This window comes from Anabas testudineus, chromosome 19 (genome assembly GCF_900324465.2).
Source record: "Anabas testudineus chromosome 19, fAnaTes1.2, whole genome shotgun sequence".
NCBI lineage: Eukaryota > Metazoa > Chordata > Actinopteri > Anabantiformes > Anabantidae > Anabas > Anabas testudineus.
The window spans coordinates 8,591,628-8,613,808 of NC_046628.1; the positions used below are offsets into that span (position 1 = coordinate 8,591,628).

General features: G+C 41.4%; 2 protein-coding genes and 1 pseudogene across 2 annotated transcripts; 1 reads left to right on the forward strand and 2 right to left on the reverse strand.

Annotated features, from left to right (window-relative positions):
- Window positions 1-3,278: 3,278 nt before the first annotated feature.
- Window positions 3,279-12,761, forward strand: LOC113156623 (annotated as a pseudogene).
- LOC113156711 (carbonic anhydrase 12-like) lies at window positions 7,309-9,728 on the reverse strand. The gene is made up of 9 exons (XM_026351967.1): window positions 9,583-9,728; window positions 9,058-9,130; window positions 8,931-8,957; window positions 8,667-8,837; window positions 8,317-8,465; window positions 8,137-8,232; window positions 7,878-7,950; window positions 7,620-7,783; window positions 7,309-7,523 (listed from the first exon to the last, which is right to left on the reverse strand). Exons 2-9 carry the CDS (start codon window positions 9,128-9,130, stop codon window positions 7,356-7,358), a joined length of 921 nt encoding a protein of 306 aa, XP_026207752.1. The 5' UTR covers window positions 9,583-9,728; the 3' UTR covers window positions 7,309-7,355.
- Window positions 12,762-16,442: 3,681 nt separating the features above from the next.
- On the reverse strand, window positions 16,443-21,468 carry mmp25b (matrix metallopeptidase 25b). Its single transcript, XM_026352076.1, has 11 exons — window positions 21,284-21,468; window positions 21,059-21,150; window positions 19,777-19,909; window positions 19,484-19,628; window positions 18,916-19,220; window positions 18,581-18,760; window positions 17,866-17,953; window positions 17,641-17,723; window positions 17,343-17,495; window positions 16,909-17,202; window positions 16,443-16,723 (listed from the first exon to the last, which is right to left on the reverse strand). Coding segments are annotated over exons 1-11 (1,731 nt in total). The 5' UTR covers window positions 21,285-21,468; the 3' UTR covers window positions 16,443-16,466.
- Window positions 21,469-22,181: the final 713 nt, after the last annotated feature.

A 22,181-nucleotide genomic window follows, 5' to 3' on the forward strand; every position in this document is an offset into this window, starting at 1 on the left:
ACAACACTACACTTTCTCAGACAGTGCATCGCCTTTCACGTCTACAGAAGCATCCAGCCAGCAGCAGAGGCCACAACACAGCCTGCCAGCAGCAGCTCTCCCTCCACAACCTGCTGCTCTCTGGGGCTGATGGTGCTGGGAGTTGTTTCTGTGTCTGTTTCTCTCAGTTTTGTGTCAAATCATTTTTGTCATTATTTAAAGTTTTGTCTTTGTTTCTTTGTGAAACTGAGGGAACTGGTTTATGAAGAAATGATCTCTTGATCATATTCTTCCTTATCTTTTTCAGACTGGTGGCAAATTTTGTGTTTGCTCAGGTTATGTTTGTCTGTTCAGTTCAGTCCATCTAAAAAAATTAAACTGAAGAAATGTGGAGGAAAAAATACTTTGTCACACAGCTCCAATTGTTTTCCAGCGTGGCCCTTTGGCCCACTGAACAGTGCTCTCAGCGGGTCTGCAGTGTTGAGAGTGTCTCCATTTTGCTGTAGATCTGGGATCCAGTGGCAGTGATCCCTTTTTCCTTAATTCGAGTCAGTAAACTATCAAAATGACTTTGAGAAAAACTGTACATGGTGGAGCTTTAAATGCGATCCTGGCTACGTGGCTGTCCATTATATTGTTTTCAATACGTTGTAGCTCAGTAATATTTTTAAGCTGTGTGGTGTGAATTGCTCGTCTAGTTGCCATGATACTTAAACTAACTAGACTTTTTGGTGTTACGATTCCTCCCTCTGCCCCTGTCTGTTATGTATGTTCTGTCTCACTCTCCTGCCACACACCCATATATGGACTTCCTCTTCCCCCACTCTCCACACTCTGGACTAATTGACTCATTCAGTTCACCTGTGCATCCCTCTGTTTTATAAGCACCCCTCAGTCCTCAGTTCGTTGCTGGTTTGTCACACATTGACATCACTTCTGTCATTCATGCTCATGTCATTCATTGCTGAACTATCCTAAATCTGGTCAGTTTGTTGGTTCGTTTGTCCGTGAGGTCCCTGTCTGTTTTGTTTGTTAGTTTGAATTGTTTGGCCTGCCTTTTGCAGTGTATTTTTTGTTGTTACTTTGTTGTTTAGTTTTGTTACGTTTGTTTTCCTCTATCTTGCCTCCTGCAGTGATTTTAGTTTGTTTACTTTGTACATCTGCTTTGTCCGTTAGTTGGTCCCAAATTCGTGTGTAGTTTCAGTTGTTACTTGTAGGTTGGGTTTATGGTTGTTGGTATGTTTTACAGCGTTTTTGGTCTCTTTAATTTGAAATTTGTTGGTTTGTGATAGTTTATGGTGTCCCCTGCCCTTCTTTTGTTAATAAATGTATCTTTTTGTTCTTACTCGTTGGTCCCGTTAGTCAGTTCGTAACATTTGGTGCAGTTCGTCTCTTAATCCAATAGAGAGCACTCAGTGACCATCAACGGTGGACACTACATCGTATACCTTACAACTTGCTTACGATCCAGTGCAATGTGCTATTTTCATAATACAAAACCTGGACTTAGCACATTACTGCTTTTGGATGGTGTCTAAACCATACAGGAGACCCAATTTAAAGGGACCAATCAGCCACATTGGTCTCTGGACTAAAAGACACTAAAACTGCTAATAATAATAGAGCTGTGGGACCTACACAGATTACATAGGGCATTTTCAACAAATTGCCATTATTGTTTAGTTGTTAAACTTTTGTGTACAGCTTTTCTTATGTTTAAACATACAATTACCTTAAAATTAAATATTACGTAATTCACTTTTAATGTGTAATGTGTCCAGCACCTTTTTTTATCCATTTTCCAAATAAATACATACACAAAAACGCCTAGAAACACACCTGTTAACAGCATTGTGTAATAGCATTAAATTCAATCCCTATTGTTGCACTTCTATTGAACCTGAGCCAGACACTTGAGATGTGGCTTTTGAGAACTCGTTATTATAGTTCACAAAGCATTAGATTACACGAAACCCTGTCATTTTAAACCTCTAAACAGAAAGTTTTTCAGTAAAGTACACTCATGGACATCACTTGAGGACGACCGGCTACTTTGTTAACATCACAACTACTCATCTTATGCGATCCTGTCTGAGAGGAGATAGGAGAGATACTACAAGACTGTAAGGCTGAATGACTTGTTGCGTTCCCCCTTCCTTTACATTACTGACCTGCAACCCAATGCAGCACTTGTTAACTTTGATAAGTGAAATATGTCATAGCAAAGACATATCTCTGAGCAATGACTCTTATTGAGTCCTTTAACTTGCAGCATCTACATCTACCCCAGTTGTAGATATTTTCACATACCTACAAATGGTAGCAGTGGGGCAGCAGTGGCATGCCATCCCATCTGGTTTTCGCTCAGTTGGACCATCATATGCAAAACAAATGACACAAATCACATCTCCAGGCTGTGCAAACGATGGGGGTGCTGCATCAGATGACCTGGTTATCTGAACTCAATCGACATAGTTTGAAGATGGTTTGCTAACAAATGATCAGCGTCTTGAAAACTATGGTAAAGCTTTCAAGATCAAACCAAGTAGTTTTTGTGCCTAACCCTAACCAAACTTTATACCATCCTACAGAAGCTGTGAAAGAGAAGGGTTTCTTCTTTCTAGGTTCACCTGCATTTGACCTGAAGTTTGAACCCAGTTCCGTACATCAACCACAAGTATCATTTCTTAAGTTGTATCTTTGTTTCTAGAAAAGTTCCTGAAATTCAAAACTCACTTGCTTTGATAATTGCATATAATTTTTCACCTGCAACAACAGCCGAAACTGTGTGTAAAGGAAAAAAAAAAAACACTTCTGATATAGCTTGATATGTTTTTTATTTTATTTTAGGTCATTAATGTACTTTGTTACTTAAACACACCATGCTGCTAGATTTGTTTTTTGTCCATAAATCCAGACAACAACAACGTTTTTGAACAACCCATCAAACAATAAAATTCTTTCCCTGCTAATCAGCTCCAGAACGTTCTTGAGGTTGAGGTATAAAGATCTATTCAGATGTGAGAAAGAGGCGGTTTCACACCAGTTGTGCGACAGGCTGAGTGAATAAAGGATGAAAGGAAACAGGGTGAAGCTCCACAGTTGTTAGTGGACAAGGAGGTGCAAAGAAGGTAAGACGGCACTGCTCAGCCGGGTGCAGCAGACCTGCTCTCTCTGAAACTGTCTTTGTTGTTGTTGTTTTTTTTCCCTCATTAAGTTAGTTGGTGATTATTTCTTGTTCATGGTCATTTGTGGCTAAGTGGAAAAAACAGTGTGTGTCCTTTTATTTGTTATTGTAGATGAACTCCCTTGCAGTGCTGGTTTCTGTGTGCGCCTTTGCACCAAGCGTCCGCTGTGCCACAACGGCGTTTGGTAAGTATCTGAATCTGTTTTCGTCATTTCACCAACTCTTCAGATCAACTGTGCCTCTGTGCCGACCATTTGCCACAAATGAGTGATGAATGTTTTTTTCGCTCTGCAGTCTGGTGTTATCATCAGTCGACCTGCAGTGAGTCATCTCCTTTTACCTTTAAATGGAAATAATATCAACTGAACATCTTAACCACTGCTCCTCTTCGGCTACTCAGACTCTTGTTTATATTCGCAGATGACACCCTTTGGCCAGTCCTCTCTCCTAAGTCCTGCGGTGGCATCCGACAGTCACCAATTAACATCAACTCAACATCTGCCAAACCAAACTCCAACTTGACTACATTTGAATTTAAAAACTACAGCAGCACATCAGCCTTGAAAACGATTAAAAACACCGCCCACACAGGTGGGGAACAGAAGAGGAGCTTTGAAATGGAGCCAGATGCTCTGATTGTATTTGGTTTTGTAAGACAGGCGAATGTATTGTCAAATCCTATGTGTACATAACAACCCTGGCTACAATAGTTGGCCCATTTACCACTTCTCATGTTTCTCATGTGTTGAGGTAATATGCTTCTTTTATATTCTGTTCCAGTCAAAGTTACCCTTGAAAGTGGTGTTGGGATTTCAGGAGGAGGCCTGTCTGAGCCCTATGACTGCCTCCAGTTCCACCTGCACTGGGGTAACGGCTCCTCTGTCCCCGGGCTCTGAACACACTGTGGATGGCAATCGTTATGCTATGGAGGTATAGAGCCACGATGTTTATTCACTGCAAGCTACTTTGTAAATGAGCAAATTTAGATTAAAGCTTTGATTCTTCATTTTACTGCAGTTACACATTGTATGCAGCAAGTCGTCCTACAATGGCAACACAACCGTCGCTCTTTTAGATCCCACAGGATTCGCTGCTCTTGGTTTCTTTGTTGAGGTGAGGAAAGCTGCAACTTTTAAATTACAGTAAACTTGTAACTTGTTACACACAATCTGATGTGTCACCATGTTTGCAAATGTTGATTTACAATGTCCTCCTTAGTTTTATAACTTCATAACTTATTAATGCAATGAACTTATATTGTGAAATGTGCTTTTACCACAATGTGTTGAAAATACAACTAGGCTCAGCTAAATATGTTTCAGGTAAAGTCAGGCAGTGCAACTGGTCAACCTGCAGGCTGGGCCACCTTGACCTCCTACCTGTCCAACATAACAAACACTGGTAAGAAGATGTCCTACTCTTATGGACATTTTACTTCATCGTCCTGTCATAAAGTGTGTCAGCTGCAGAGGTTGTGTTTCTGTCTGCAGGTGATTCTGTTGCAATGGCACCTGGGATCTCACTGGATGATCTCCTGGTTGGAGTAGATCGTACTAAGTATTACCGCTACCTTGGCTCTTTGACAACTCCCACTTGCAATGAGGCTGTGGTTTGGACTGTGTTCAAGGATTCAATCAAAGTCAGCAAAGATCTAGTGAGTAGTTTTTTTCCATGTACTTTGAGCAAAGTGAACACAAATGATCAGTCTTTCACGCAGCTGTTTCAATATCTCATTTCCAGATCGACCTCTTCAGCACAACAGTGCGCTTCTCAAACAGCACATCATCTTTCATGACCAACGTCTACAGAAGCATCCAGCCAGCACTAGAGGTCACAACACAGCCTAACACCAGCTCCACCACCAGCAGCTCCACCACCACCACCAGCTCTGCCAGCAGCAGCTCTTCCTCCTCAACCTGCTACTCTCTGGGGCTGATGGTGCTGAGTGTTGCTCTGGGTGTTAAGAGTAAATTAAAGTTTCTCATAGCAGCTTATTGTGTTGCTGGCGAACCTGTTAGTCTTCAGTCTGTTAGTCCAACATGCTAGTACACCAGGTATACACAGTGCGGCCTACTATGCAGAATGTATTTGTGATCCATTTTTGTTATTAAATGGTTGAAATAGTAGGATGTATAGATTCTGCTTCCACTCTGGAACATTGTATATACAACATTAAAAGATTTTGTTAATACTATGATAAAATCAATCAACGCCCATGTGTGGCTTTGATTGATCTTAGGTGTCAAAGAAAGGGATGCTCTTGAACTGAGTCTGAGCAGTTTGCCTTATGTTGCACTTACCTGTCATTTACCTGAGACATACATACCTGAGTATTTTATATTAAGTTTCTACAAAACTTTGTTTAAAATACATTTTTTTGTATCTCATGTTTTGTAGTTTTTGTTTTTTTAATTCTTTTAATTTAGGACCTGATTTTGTCGTTATTGGGTGAGTTGCTTTTAGCAGATCACATGTCACCACCAAGATGATCCTCAAAACAAGAACACATTTCTTTTGTTTGTTTGTTTGTTTTTTTTAATCTCTGTCAGGTTTTAAAATGGTGTGTTAAATCACTTAAATTAACACTATTATTTATCACAATAATTCACAGTACTGCGTTGCACTACTTGCACATGTTACAGAACAGTGACCTCTCAACATTAACTTAAAGTTCACTATTGTCTATGATGTTTTAGCAATCGTTGTTTTAATTAATTAAATGAGATTTTATGGCATTGTGTAAAAGCATTCCCTATACTCCTGTAGTTGAACTGAGCGTGACACGTGAGACATGGCTTTTGAGAGTTGACCTTATTAGTGCATGATCCTTAGCTCACATAATGATCTTTTATTTGTTGATCAATAAACGTTTCCTCAGGGTACAGGCCAGTTCATCGCGGTCTTTCAAGTTTTCAATGGTCAGAGCTACTTCCTGTAAAATCAAGATGCCTGTTCTTGTTTTAAACCATCTGAAGGGAGTCACAAAATGCAATCAAGACTACAGAACAGTCAACACCAACCCACTTCAACCTATGTAAAACTTTTAAACATGCCTTTGAACCTGTTTGGTTTAGGTTGAACCCATGAATATAAGAAACATCTTGATATTTTATCTTTATCACTCGAGCATTGTTCTTTGTACTCTCGTGCCGACCTTACACAACATAATTATACTGAACCTGTGTATTTCAAATAACGGTGTAGTTGAATATCTGGCAACTAGAACCCAAACCGGTTTTCACATGACACCTTACACACTCATACACCATCATCCTATGTTTGACAGGCTTTTTATCATGCTAGTAATTTGAAACCAGCTTGTGGGATGTTCTGTACTCAGAGGAAATAATGATGTACAGAGTTCCTATTTTAGGAAGTGTACCAAATATTTGAACAAATGTCCAACCAATTTCAAACTAACAAAAGAGAGCAGGAGGATCAAGCTCAGTCTCATGCAGAAGGGTGTGAAAGGACATCTTCTCCCCACGTAGAAAACTTGTGTAACCAGGTGAGGGAGTCAGATGAGACTACAATGTCAAACAATGACCTAACATAGCTGCATTGCCAGCTGGGCCTGCAGAGCATCTCAAGATCACAGTGTCAATACCTCTTGCTGTAACCAACTCTGCTTCTGGGACACACTAGGTCCTCTAAATCGTGTAACTCTGGGGGTGAATGCTTCCCTTAATCAAAATGCAGGCAATACCTGTTACCCTCCAAGAAAGCACAAGTAGTGGTGCACTGTGGAAATGACACAGAGTTTTTTTTTTTTTATCAAGTCATGATTTTTTTTTATAGTCATCACCTGAGTGAAGTAATGTTGGGATTGAACCGACTCTGGTTCAGGCCTATAGTATCTGATTTGTGATTTGATTTGTGTGACTTCTCTTGAAGGAGCGTTTAATATAAGAGTTGAAATTTTATGTTTTGATTCACCTTCATATTTTAAAGTAACAGTGAACTTATGAGTGAGAAGTTTTGTCAAACCTTTGCTGTAGGTTAAATTTGTACAAGAGGGTCACAAAATAGCTAATAACACTAATAGCAAGTTGAAATTGAGGGTATTATTTATACTTAGTTAGATGTGCAGTTAATGTACTAACAACCCTGTTTCAATATTCAGACTAATTATAGTAGCACACATTCTTCTGCCACCCAAATAGATGCTGAGAAAAACCCTTTATTGATTCTAGCTCCTTCCCAGAGCAAGGCTCAGTGCCAGCAGCCCCAGAGAGTAGCAGGTTGTCAAGCTGCTGCCGGACTGTGTGGTGACTTCTTGCGGTGGCTGGATACCTCTGTAGACATTGATCATGAACGAGCTGTCTGAGAATTGCACTGTTGTGCTGAAGAGGTCGATCTGGAGGCGAGACATGAAGTTAGAGGTGTGAAGCACTTTTAGAGCACATTTTCACTGTGGAGACCTCCGAGCTTGAGGCACACAAGGAAAACTCACCAGATCTTTGCTGACTTTGATTGAATCCTTGAACACAGTCCAAACCACAGCCTCATCGCAGGTGGGAGTTGTCAAAGAGCCAAGGTAGCGGTAATACTTAGTACGATCCACCCCAACCAGGAGATCATCCAGTGAGATCCCAGGCTCCATTGCAACAGAATCACCTGAGGACAGAAACACAAACACTGACATACTGCAGCTGACACACTTTACCGTATATCAGATTTTCCACAATAAATTAGTGAAAAATGTTCCTACCATTGTTTTTAATCATGGATAAATAGGAGGTCAAGGTATGCCAGCTTGCCGGTTGACCATTATTTGACATCTCCTGAGTAAAATATAACAACAATTATACAACAGCAACAATAACAATACTTTAGTGGAGGAAAAATTACATAAATAAATAAACTGCGAAGAGACACTGATAATAGAAAAAAAGCCACATTTCACTTTTTAAAAAATAGATAATACATAAATGTTTTTGTAACATTTATGTTGGAATTGCAAAACTCACCTCAATGAAAAACCCAAGAACAGCGAGTCCTGTGGGATCTTCAATGGCTAAAGCCATATTTCCTTTGTGGGATGACTTAATACATACAATGTGTAACTGCAGGCAAAAAACAAATGCACTTTAACTTACTAATATAATTAATATTTACAGCTCACAGTGGGAAAAAATGTGGTTTTATACCTCCATAGCATAACGATTGCCATCCACAGTGTGTTCGGAGCCTGGGACAGAGGAGCCGTTGCCCCAGTGCAGGCGAAACTCGAAGCAGTCGTAAGGCTCAGACAGATCTCCTCCTGAAATCCTCACGCTGCTGTCAAAGGAAACTTTGACTGGAAGAAATTAGAAATTTGATTTAAGAACTGTTGAGAAGCAGGGACCACATATTGTGACCAACATTGTCACACCTCCAGAAAAGACACTCTTACTAATGGTTAAAAATAAGCATATTCTTTAAAAACTTTTACGGCACATTCATGTAACGTTAAATCAATCCAAACCTCTGGTACTATCTAAGAAGCTTTACTTCTAACCTGTGCTGCCAGTGTTTTTAATTCTTTTCAGGGCGGAGGTGCTTCTGAAGTTTTGGAATGTGAGTGGAGTCAGGTTGGAGTTGGGTTTGGCCGATGTTGAGACGATGTTAATGGGGGACTGACGGATGCCACTGCAGTATGTAGGAGCGATGACCGGCCAGATGCTGTCATCTACAAACAAGATGTATGGTAATTGTAGAGGAGCATCGGTCAACATTTTAAGGTGATGGTGTGGTTAATAAAAGGAAAACAGAAAAAACTCACTGCAGCTTGGCTGATGATAACACCAGGCTGGACAACCAAAAGAGAATATTTATCAATTATTTACCACATTTTATCTCATTTACTGACATTTTCCGCTTGTGGGAAAAATAGATATTTAACTTCTTACCTGTTTTTGTTTCACAGTGGACACTTGGTATCAGGGCATACACAGCAAGCACAGCTACTACAACGCACCGCATCTAACATAACAGAGGAAAAAGAAGATTTAACCTGCTACAGTATAATCTACCGTGACTCGACCACCCTTCTCATAATTAAGTATAGTTTATTTATTTATTGATTTTTAACTTTACAGCAAGAATTTTCTTGAGCTGAACAATAAATGAAGGTCGTTGATCAGTTTGTGTAAATAACTGATTACAGTTTCCCAGGTAACAAATGTTTACATCTGAATTTACAGACTCATTTTTTAATCATACAATTTTTTATTTAAAATCCAGCATAAGCCAAAAATTATACATAAAAAACAAAAAATATAAATTAAATACGCACGTTAAAAAAGAGCAGCTACTCCCTCAACTTTTTAACTGTTAAAAGCAGCCAAACAAACTCACAGAGGTTGTTACGAACAGGAGCAGATCGTCTGAACTTGACCTGTGCAGTGTCTCACTCCTGAGGAACATGTTCTTACCTCGTCTCTGCCTGATAACAGCTGCTGATCCTCAATCTTCCACCTTACGTTTCAGTAAACGTTACCTACACTGCAAAAATCACCTTGAGCTGATGAGCAGACGAAGATCTTTGATTAGTTTAATAATAGTTTTGGAAAATAACTGATCTTCGTTTCCTGGGTGATGTTTACACCTGAATTTATGGAACAACAACATGAAACTAGAGATAGAGATAACCTGACCTGTTGTTTCCCAGGTAACAGGTAACACTTTCTGTATGAATCTATCAAAAATAAACTAAATTTCAAACCTTTTAGGGAGAATAAATTATGCTGTCATAAATTTTAAAAACTTCAAAACTAAAAAAAACTGTCAAAACTTGATTTTACAACACTGGATGTATTTGTGTGGGCCAGTAGTCTGTAGACATGAAGCATCGATCCTGGCATTATTCCATGAATTCGGAAGTAAACATTACCTGGCCAACGAGGATCAATTCTTTTCAAAACTGTTTCAAACTGATCAAGACTGATCTGATTGAGGTTTCCCTGTTCATCAGCTGCTGGACGGACTGAGCAAACAAATAAGGGAGGTTGAGGATCCACATCCGTTATCAGACAGAGAGAAGGTAACTGCAGGTGGCTTAAAGGTAAGACCTGATGTTTTAACCTATGTGAGTGTTACTTTATTTTACTGTTAACTGTAGCATTTAAAAGCTGTTCAGGTGTAAAATGGCTCAGCTGACATATAACACAAGCGTTTATACAACCAAACACTTAACGAGTAACTAACAGCATCTTTTTACACAAAACCACATGAAGGTTTGTTCGTATTTTACAGATGATTTTTCCAAATAAGGAAAACAATTATACACCTCACAGCTAGTTTTTGTTTGAAAGTTGGGATGAGACAACACAACAGACAGGACTTTCAGCAGCTTCTTGTGTTACGGGAGCTCCCACTGTGTCCATGCAGCACTGAGTGGTGGACAGTCAACGTCTCACACTACATTATGTTACCTGCACTCTCTCTCTGTCACTGTGTTTTTAACGGGGATCAGTCATTTTTCAAAAAACTGATCATAAACATTCAGAAAACATTGGTTTCTTTGACTATTGATGGAGCGTTTTATTATTTCTGATTGAATTGGTTAATGTGTTTTAAATGTGGCATCAACAGGCCCTCTGTTTTTATACGAACTTGAAACTGAATCAGAACATTAAGTATATCAGAATTTAAATAAAGTATGTTAGCTTTCTCATTGGCTGCAATTAAGTATTAGTATTTAATGCATTAACCTGTATAACATTAATGTTACTTAACAAAAAAACATATCAGAAAATTGGCCAGTCTACTGGTCCAGACCAAGCAAATCAAAAACAAACAAACAAACATTCAAATCCACATTTTCTTGAGTGTACACTACGAGCATCTTATAGACTATTTCTTGTGGGTTGTTGTTCATTTCAGTCAAACTTTACTGACTTTCGTTTGTCATCGTAGATGAACTTTCTTGCAGCAGCACTACTTGCTGTTTGTGCGCTGGCACCAAGTGTTCACTGTGACACACATGATGTCAGTAAGTATTTAAACCACTTTAAATCTTCATCGACTTTCATCGGTTCACACGTAATCTGTGGATGGACTCAGAGTTTGTGATAACTTTGCTCTTCTCCTTCTCCAGACTGGTGTTATCATCAGTCAAGCTGCAGTGAGTTGTACTTTTAGCAGCCACAGCATCATCCAAACATGTTACCGCTGCAGCTTCTCTTTTGCTACTCGGTGTCTTGTTCTTGTTTATAGATGACAGCACGTGGCCAGTTGCCACTCCGTTGTACTGCGGTGGCACCCGACAGTCACCCATTAACATCATCTCAACCTCGGCCAAACCCAACTCCAACCTGACTCCATTCACCTTTAAAAGGTTCAGAAGCACCTCGACACTGAAATCGATTAAAAACACGGGCAGCACCGGTGAGCAGTTAGGCCTCTTAAACTGTTTCAGATGTTTTAATTGTACTTGTCTGGCAAATATTTTAAAGAATCAGCTTTTTGCAAATTCGTTTTTTCTTGGGTTCTGATTTATTCTTCTTATTTTTTTTCTTTCTTCCAGTCAAAGTCACCTTTGGAAGTGGGGTTAGGGTGTCAGGAGGAGATCTGTCCGAGCCCTACGACTGCATCCAGTTCCACTTACACTGGGGTAACGGCTCCTCCGTCCCAGGCTCTGAGCACACTGTGGATGCCAAGCGTTACCCAATGGAGGTATAAAGCCTTTCTTTTTTCCAATGTCAGTGACACATCAGATTTTAACAAAATTCTAACTAAACTAAATGTTTTGTTTCTTTGACTCTTCCAGCTACACATTGTGTGCATCAAATCATTCTACAAAGAGGACATAGCTCATGCCTTAACAGACTCCACAGGACTTGCTGTTCTTGGTTTCTTCATTGAGGTGAGAAAATATTCATGTGAGGTCTTTTAATTCCAATGTAATTATAACTTATCCACAACTCTGTTTTAAATTCTGAGTCTAATTAAATTAGTATAATTTTCAGGAAATGTCAGGTCACACAACTGGTCAACCTGCGAGTTGGCGCTCCTTGACCTCCTACCTGACCAAGGTCAAAAACGGTGGTAAGAAGATGTTTAACTTATTTCTCGTGAACTTTGGTTCATTGTTTGATTCAAAGTGTGTCATCTGCAGGAGGTTGTGTTTCTGTCTGCAGGTGATTCTGTTGCAATGGCACCTGGGATCTCACTGGATGATCTCCTGGTTCGTGTGGATCGTACTAAGTATTACCGCTACCTTGGCTCTTTGACAACTCCCACTTGCAATGAGGCTGTGGTTTGGACTGTGTTCAAGGATTCAATCAAAGTCAGCAAAGATCTGGTGAGTTGTTTTTTTCCATGTACTTTGAGCAAAGTGAACACAAATGATCAGTCTTTCACGCAGCTGTTTCAATATCTCATTTCCAGATCGACCTCTTCAGCACAACACTACACTTCTCAGACACCACATCGCCTTTCATGACCAACGTCTACAGAAGCATCCAGCCAGCACTAGAGGTCACAACACAGCCTGCCAGCAGGAGCTCTTCCTCCTCAACCTGCTACTCTCTGGGGCTGATGGTGCTGAGCTTTGCTCTGGGAGTTAAGAGTAAATAAAAATTTCTCTTAGCAGCTTATTGTGTTGCTGGTGAATCTATTCCTCTTTCCAATATCATTTATCTGATCTTCATCTAAGTCAAGACTTCTTCTTCTTCTCTTTCGGCTTTTCCCATCAGGGGTCGCCACAGCGAATCATCCTTTTCCACCTCACTCTGTCATGGACATCTTCTACCCTAACACTAGCCAACCTCATGTCCTCTGTTAAGACATCCATATATCTCCTCTTTGGTCGTCCTCTTGTCCTTCTGCCTGGCAGCTCCATCTCCAACATCCTTCTACCAATATACTCACTATCCCTCCTCTGAACATGTCCGAACCATCTCAGTCTGGCCTCTCTGACTTTGTCGCTAACACAGGCAACGTGAGCCGTCCCTCTGATGTACTCGTTCCTTATTCTGTCTAACCTCGTCACTCCTAAGGAGAACCTCAACATCTTCATCTCTGCTACCTCCATCTCAGCCTCTTGTCTCTGTCTCACTGCTACCGTCTCTAACCCATAGAGCAGAGCTGGTCTCACCACTGTCTTGTACACCTTTCCTTTGAGTCTTGATTACACTCTTTTGTCACACAACACTCCTGACACTTTCCTCTACCCGCTCCAACCTGCCTGCACTCGCCTCTTCACCTCTTTTCCACACTCTCCATCACACTGAACTGTTGACCCCAAGTACTTAAACTCCTGCACCTTCTTCACCTCAGCCCCCTGTAACCTAACGCTTCTACCTGGATCCCTCTCGTTCAGACACATGTATTCTGTCTTACTACGACTGACCTTCATGTCTCTTCTTTCCAGAGCAAACCTCCACCTCTCTAGCTGTTCCTCTACCTGCTCTCTACTCTCACTGCAAATCACAATGTCATCCGCAAACATCATTGTCCAGGGAGATTCCTGTCTGACCTCATCTGTCAGCCTGTCCATCAGCATAGCAAACAAGAAGGGACTCAAAGCTGATCCTTGGTGTAGTCCCACCTCCACCTTGAACTCCTCTGTCTGACCTACAGCACATCTCACCACCGTCATACTTCTCTCATACATGTCCTGAACTAGTCTGACGTACTTCTCTGCCACTCCCGACGACCTCATACAGTACCACAGCTCCTCCCTCGGCACCCTGTCATACGCCTTCTCTAAATCTACAAAGACACAATGCAGCTCCTTCAATCCATCTCTGTACTTTTCCATCAACATTCTCAAAGCAAAAATGGCATCAGTGGTGCTCTTACGGGGCATGAAACCATACTGCTGCTCACAAATCTCCACCTTCTTCCTAAGCCTGGCTTCCACTACTCTTTCCCACAGCTTCATTGTGTGGCTCATCAACTTTATTCCTCTGTAGTTGCTGCAGTTCTGCATGTCACCCTTGTTCTTAAAGATCGGAACCAGAACGCTTCTCCTCCATTCCTCAGGCATCTTCTCACTCTCTAGAATCCTATTGAACAAACTGGTTAGAAAATCCACTGCTGCCTCTCCTAAGCACTTCCACACCTCCACAGGTACGTCATCAGGACCAACACCCTTTTCACTCTTCATCCTTTTCAGAGCCTTCCTAACCTCATTCCTTTCCTGCTCCACAACATCAACATCTTCCTCTCTTCTTTCCCTGTCATTTTCCTTATTCATCAGATCCTCAAAATACTCCTTCCATCTTTTCTGCACACTCTCCTGGGTTGTTAGTACCTTTCCATCTCTGTCCTTAATCACCCTTACCTGTTGCACATCCTTCCCATCTCTATCTCTCTGTCTGGCTAGCCTGTACAAGTCCTTCTCTCCTTCCTTTGTGTCTAACCTGTCATACAGCTCATCGTAAGCTTTCTGTTTGGCCTTTGCCACCTCCCTCTTCACTCTACGCTGCGCTTCCTTGTACTCCTGTCTACTTTCCTCAGTCCTTTCTACATCCCACTTCCTTCTAGCTAACTTCTTCCCCTGGACGCATTCCTGTACTTCCTCATTCCACCACCAAGTGTCTTTACCTTCTTACCTCTTTCCAGATGATACACCTAGCACCTTCCTACCTGTTTCCCTGATAACTTCTGCTGTGGTTTCCCAGTCATCTGGAAGCTCATCCTGACCACCCAGAACCTGTCTCAACTTCTGCCTGAATTCCTCACAAGTTTCTTCATTCTTTAGCTTCCACCACTTGGTCTTCTTCTCTGACTTCCCTCTTTTCTTCTTCCTGACCTCCAGAGTCATCTTACACACCACCATGCGGTGCTGTCTGGCTACACTCTCTCCTACCACCACTTTGCAGTCACTAACCTCTCTCAAATGACCTCGTCTACATAGGATGTAGTCCACCTGTGTACTCCTACCTCCACTCTTGTATGTCACTCTGTGTTTCTCTCTCTTCTGGAAGTAAGTGTTGACTACAGCCATTTCCATCCTCTTCGCAAAGTCCACCACCATCTGTCCTTCCTGATTCCTTTCCTTCACACCAAACCTGCCCATCACCTCCTCATCACCTCTGTTGCCCTCACCAACATGCCCATTGAAGTCTGCTCCAACAACAACTCTCTCTCCTCTGGGGATACTCTCTATGACCTCATCAAACTCACTCCAGAATCTCTCCTTCTATTCTAACTCACAGCCAACCTGTGGAGCATACCCACTGACTACATTCATCATCTCCCCTTCAATTTCTAGCTTTATGCTCATCACCCTGTCTGAGACTCTTTTCACCTCTAGAACATTGTTCACAAACTCCCCCTTCAAGATCACTCCTACCCCGTTTCTCTTCCTATCAACACCATGGTAGAACAGTTTGTATCCTCCTCCGATACTACGTGCCTTGCTGCCCTTCCACCTTGTCTCCTGCACACACAGAACATCTACCTTTCTTCTCTCCATCATGTCTGCCAGCTCTCTGCCTTTCCCTGTCATCGTACCAACGTTAAGAGTCCCTATTCTCAAATCTATGTTCCTGCCTTTTCCCTTCTCTCTCTGACCACGAACTCTTCTGCCTCCCCTCTTTCTTCGACCAACAGTAGTCAAATTTCCACCGGCACCCTGTAGGTTAACAGCATCGGTGGCGGTCGTTGTTAGCCCGGGCCTCGACTGATCCGGTATGAAAGTCTTGTGAATGATTCGCATGGTTATTTTGGCAATTTTTACGCCGGATGCCCTTCCTAACGCAACCCTCTCGATTTATCCGGGCTTGGGACCGGCACAGAAGTCACTGGCTTGCAACCCCTATGGCTAGATTCATCTAAATCAAGACTATTAACAAATATAAAAATAATTACACAAAAAAAATATTTCATGTCTTCATTCAGAACAATAATGACAATTAATGCAGAAAACCACGAAATTTCAAAAGGTTCACATGCTTTTTCTTGCCATTGTATTATAATAATAAACACAGTACTTTGTTGCATTATTTGCACAACCTCCATCAGTTTATCTATGGTTTTAACCTCTTTACTTATTGAGGGTCATTGAGTCAATTCTAGCTGCAATTGGACAGAAGACACGTAGAAAACATCATATTAAATCAAGTATAATCTCTGTGTAATCTAATGTTTTAAGCAGAGAAAACACGTGCACCACTTTTAGATTTATTCATGGCATTAAAAAAAATTCAATTTCTTAGATTCTTGCAGATAGATCTGTATCAGTATCCCATACATACGACACATTTGTACTCTGAGTGAATGATGATGTAAAGAACCCCTATAACTCTTCAATGGAAAGAACAGTGACACAAAATACACTGTATAGAAAGAAATTTGAATCTGGTTTTTATTTTCTGAGAAACTCATTAAATATTAATACAACAAAAATCGGGATAGTCCAGCTGCTTCTTAGAGAGGAATGTGATCCATTTACGCTACATGTGCACTCATTTCTCCTTCGGGGATGGAATGGAGGAACGGTTGTAGGTGGAGCTGGACATCTGAGCCAGTCTACAGCGATGGATTTAGGAGTGACAACATCTTGGTTGAGTCCTCCGTTCTTTAACACCCAGTACTGGTTGTCCTTAAAGAAGTAAGTGTCCCCTAAAAAGCAGTAGTGGTACAAATCTCATTCATTTTGTTGAAGTGGTCTTTAGTAGCATACATCTCATTTTTACTTTGAATTCCTGTGTGTAAAAAAAATGTCTCATGACCTTAAAATAAGGTTCTGATTGCTTTTACTATCTAGCATTTGTGTCATCCCTTTATGCCTCTAAACACAATGTTACCTTCTCCCCAGGTTATGACGTCATCCATATGGGAAGGCACATCCGCCCAGAGGCTGTTGTCTCGTGGGTAATCCGGCTCTGGCTGCCTGCTCCCCTGTCCATCTTTGCGGCTCTCGTCAAACCTCCAAAACTCCCCGTCGCTGAACAGGTAGGTCTTGCCATTATGGGCCCAGATAAAGGCTGCATCCACCCTGTCTACCATTTTCCCACTTTTAGTCCTCATGCCCCAGTTAGAGAGAGGCTGAGGGTAACCATCCATGACCTTCGTGTCTTGGAAGACCCAGTACTGAGCTCCTGGACAGATTGAGGTGAGAGACAAAATGAGTTAGTTCAAGGAGTTTGTGATGTGTTGTTATTATTATCACAACTATATTGTTAATGTAATGATTACTACATTACAAAACATTACAAAACCACACGGTTTTGCTTCCCACCGATGAAAAAGATTATTCTGCTGTCGCTCTTCCTCTCATACACGGCGTCAACCTTGTTTGTTCCTGGTGGGAGGCCGATCCAGAAATTTTTAATCTCAGCGGGATTAAGGGACACCAGTGTTCCGTCTCGCTGAGTTCTCCAGAAGTGTGAACCTTTTGGACAAAGGACAGCAAATATGACACAAATGTGATCAACATGCATGTTGTGAATCACAAAATGCAAAAAGTTCATAATGTGATTTTGAAGATTTTGACATTGTTGTGTTGTAAACCTTTTGTTTTTCTGTTTGTCCCTCACCTTTAAAGAAGAAAACCTCTCCCCTGATGTTTGCCACTGCGTCAAAGCTTCCCTGACAGCGCTCAGGGGAGGATGGGTCAGAACTGGAACCAAAATATTTCACTCAACACTCTAGTTGAATTTACAGGACGTAGTTTACCCAAACAATCACTAGATGGCGCAACAAAACCAAATAATATGTTGTAAGGCTCAATCATGTATGTTTTGCATCCTGGTGCTACCCACTGTTGTGTTGGTTTTGGAGGCGGTGGACTGGGCAGGCGTGGGAGGTTAGGATCAACACCACCTGGATGTCCTCTATCCTTCTTCACACCTACAACAGATTGAAAGGAAGCAGCTCTGAAGAAGTGGTGAAAACAGATGACAGCACTAGAAAAGAAACCCACGGACTTCTCAGCAGCCGAGACAGTTTGCGACACAGGATGCAAGTATTAAGAAGGAAATAGGTCAACGTGCATGGGTGCACCTTGACACACATCAGGATCAAATGTATGAACTAAAGTTCTAATAAAATATCAGAGGGACAATTCCTTTATTTAAGTTTAGTTTTTTGCTGTGACCAGCAAACGGTTGGGTTTAACATCAGTCGTAGGTCAACATGGACGTGAAATGACACGAGGTTTTATTTGATGCTAGTTAACCTTTAGGCATCTTTTTTTATCGATTAAAAACATTTTAAGTGAGCAAGTGAGTAAAATAAGTGAGAAATATTGAAACAGTTGACTACCTAGGTGTGTCCTGTGAGATTCTGACTAAATAAGAAACTATACATTGATGTAACTCACTTGACAAGCCACAGTCTCATTATATCATGCTGAAATTAAACCTCAGACAAATTATTTCATTACCAAAGTGCAGTCTCACAGAGGTTGTGTGGTTGTGGACTAGTGTTGTCTTTTCATTGTTGGTCTACTTTTAGACAGTTCAACCAGTCACTCACCGTAAAGCTGCTGGATGGCCCACTTGTCATCCAGAGCCAATTGGAAGTTGTGCACGTCATTCACAGCACCCTGGTAGTATGGCCTCATGATGGACGGATCAGTGGAGGAATGGGACAGGCCCAGTGCGTGGCCAAACTCGTGCACTGCTACTGTGAACAAGTCTGTGGTGTCCGTGTGACCTGAGAAAGTGTGAAGTTAAAGTGCTACTGGATCACAGGATCATAATGAAGATAAAAACTCTTTCCTTTTGAGATGATTTTCATGGATGATTATCATATTACATTCCATATGTCTTGGTCCTTAACCAGCTAACATGGTTTCAATCAGTAAATACCTCCATAGCTCCAGATCTCATTATCGTCAAAGTGCGTGTCACCCGCCATTTTATCCGTGCCAGGGAAGAAGGCATGAGCCAGGGTACCCCCTTTTCCATCAAAAGGGTACCCGTCGTCATGCAGCAAACTCGCAAAAGACACTCTGATGTCCCCTTCAGCTGCAGCACCCCTATCGGGATACTGCAGCTGACGGAAAGTCAATGGGGCCGCATCACTCCAGGCTTTAAAGGCACGAGTCAGGAGTCCTTCTACCAAAGTGTTGGGCAGGTTGGGTGAAATAGAGGGCGTTGGATAGCTGTGAATACTGTAGAAAGACAAGAGCTGCGTCAGCACTATTGCAAAGTTGAAGACTGTTATGTTTTCAATTAATGTGATATATCTGCCTTTTGTGTTTGCCTCAGGCTTTCACCAAACACTGTGTCATTGGAATATAAACCACACAATCAGACTCGCCAATCTGAATACTGAGAGATGGACTAGCATACTAGTAGGAATATTTTTTTAATGTTAGAGAAGCCTCAGGCACTTAAATCATGCAATGACAAGAAAACATGACAGGAAACACACCTCCATGTGAGGTCTGTCTTTTGCCACTTAAGCCCTGACAGGGCATATCTTTTTCTCCTCCTCCTCCTCTTGAGCATGTCCTCACTACCAACAATATCAGGGAGAGAACACCGTGGTGTAGACATGAGCTGGAGGGTTTCAGAGTCTGAAAGAGAAGTCAATTACTCATTCTGGATGTTGAAACAAAAGAGCGGATTACAGGATGTCTGAAACCGCAGATGACCTCGTGGTAAGGCCAATAAATACAGGAAAATATATGTTGTCATCATAGAGCTAAGATTCAAGATTGTTACCGAGCACCCCAGTTTCCCGGATCCCTCCGAATCTCTGCATGACACGAATAGCTTTCTCAATCCCCTCTTTGCTCTGCAGCCTACTTGTGCGTGGGTCAGGAGGGGGTAGATAGCCATATCTGCTCAGCCAGTCCTGGACAGAAAACACGCAATTCAGAGGAAATTTAGTAATCTGTGCTTCCCCAAAATGGTATGAGCACGGAATATTGCAGATCATCTGATTTAAAGTCAGTCCCAGCATGTACATCACAAAGAAATGTGTCAGCCTTCTTCTCTCATTAATATTAAATGAACCTATCCTTGTTGGGTCGATTGCTAAATGGAGTAACAGCTGTACACCACTGACTATTGTTATGCCATGAGAAGCTGTCATAATAGCAAAATAAGGCATAAAGGTTAAAAAGCTGATAAATCTGGTGCGGCATTTCTTCTGCGTGGTATTTCTCTGAAGCAAAATGAGTTTCTTAACAGTGATTTTGAAACCCTTCAACCGCCAGCCTTTAATGTGCTTGCATCTGGAAGGAAAAGGTGTTGGCCCGCTCCACCAACAGTCGTTCTGTGGGTTTTTTCAGTGCAGATGACATTGAGTGGTTGTGGCAACTTATCTTCCAAATAAAAGAAGCTGTGTTATTTCACTGCACGTGATTATCATGCTCATCACTGAACCAACATCATCATGAACAACGCAGACTAAACATGATGAATATACCAGAAGTGAAACGATGAATAGGGTAAAATGTTAATGTTAATGTTAATATATATATATACAGATACCACAGATGTCTGTTCATATTGCCTCTGGGAAAATGCCTAGCCTCATGAACTAAACAGAGCTATTTCTTTTTATATTATATTTTTATATTTATAACCCCATGAGTCATCTACATTAAGTGCACCAAAACAACTCTTTTTGTCATATGTCATTTCCTTAATATGACACCTCTATCACAATAAACACATGCATGCAAGTATGGAGTAGGATGAAACAGCCCTTGATATATAGAGGGATTAAATTGACATAACTGTATGTAGAATGCTTCCAACTTGACAAATTCAAAAATCATAATCAATAAATTAATATATATCCTTATCTTGCCAAACTAATGACTTGGTTCACATCATTCCTTCTCCTATAAAATTAGAAAATGAATATAATGAAGTGTGAAGTATTATTTAAAGTCACTCACTCACTAGACCTGAATAATTCAAGCAAAACAAAGCAGCAAAGACACTTTTAAAACTCATTGTAAAAGTCTTTTTGTCGTTAATGTTTAGTACTCACCACAGCTCCACTGTACTGGACGGGCTGGGCTGATGCGCTTCCCGTTAAGGTCGAAACCAACCACAGCAGAACACCCAGCTCTACTCCAGTCACTGCAAAAAACCGCTCCATTATTATCACAATACTTCATACAATCATTTGCAGAATAAAGAGGCATTTCTTATTTCCATTCCTGCAGCTTCCTTCAAACCACCCCAGAGCCAAAACAAATGGAACAAAGCTCACTGTTGTCTCTCCTCCGATGATTCCGTCTGTTCTCTTGGGACTAGGCTGGTCTGATCGATCAGCAACGCCTCTGCCTCTCGTCTTCATTTCCCTTCCTGCTCCTCTCCACGAACTTCGCTTCTATTTTCGTGACTCGTGCGTAATTTACGCATCCGGCAGATAAAAAGGTGCGGTGGCGCGCGCTGCTGCAGTTGCACAGGATGCGAGAAGATGAAAGAAGTTTTTAAGAATCACAAACACAACTATGAAGCCTTATTGAGGCCAAAACTCTTTCGAGGTTATCATGAGACAGGACAACAAAGTTTCCCCTCCAGTTGTGATATTTATAATAAATACCATAGCACATAACAAAATAGCTGAAAAACTGATGGTTTTGTTCTGTAACTAACATTTTTCTGTCATCTGTTATAAATATTGCCTCAAATGGCTCCACATGCTCCACAGCCCAGTGGACAAAGGGTTAAATTGGATGTTGAGGGGGAATACACAGTTCCTTCAGATTTAAGGAACTGAAGACAAAACACAAAGGCACCATGCTGATAAATCCACTGGACTGATAAACTGGAGCAGATATTATCCTTCACACAGAGTAATGTTTGGGCTGACAGGTGGGAGGAAATGTCAGTGAAGAAGTGCAGAATGTCTCCATGTTCTGTAAAATGTATGAGCTGTTCAGCCTGTTTCACCAGACTGTCTGACAGGGGTGGATCAACAGGGGGTAAGAGGGGCAGCTGCCCCCCCCACCCACCCGTGTTATTCCCTTTATGAGAAACTTTACACTTTGTTGACTGGCGGTGGTATTTTATGTGTGTGTTTCATCTTGGATTGTACAGTGTGAAACCTCTGACTGCCATCTTGGCCAAGTCTCCATTGACAAAGCGATTGCTAACCTTGATTC

What these genes read in the sequence shown, in the direction of transcription:
- LOC113156711 (XM_026351967.1), bottom strand. Translation starts at nt 9,130, where the DNA reads ATGCGGTGCGTTGTAGTAGCTGTGCTTGCTGTGTATGCCCTGATACCA. An exon ending in CCACTGTGAAACAAAAACAG is followed by an intron (nt 8,958 to 9,057) that starts GTAAGAAGTTAA and finishes TTGGTTGTCCAG; the next exon opens with CCTGGTGTTATCATCAGCCA. An exon ending in TTCTTGGGTTTTTCATTGAG is followed by an intron (nt 7,951 to 8,136) that starts GTGAGTTTTGCA and finishes TATTTTACTCAG; the next exon opens with GAGATGTCAAATAATGGTCA.
- mmp25b (XM_026352076.1), bottom strand. An exon ending in CCTCCAAAACCAACACAACA is followed by an intron (nt 17,724 to 17,865) that starts GTGGGTAGCACC and finishes TTTTGGTTCCAG; the next exon opens with TTCTGACCCATCCTCCCCTG. An exon ending in CGTCATAACCTGGGGAGAAG is followed by an intron (nt 16,724 to 16,908) that starts GTAACATTGTGT and finishes ACTGCTTTTTAG; the next exon opens with GGGACACTTACTTCTTTAAG.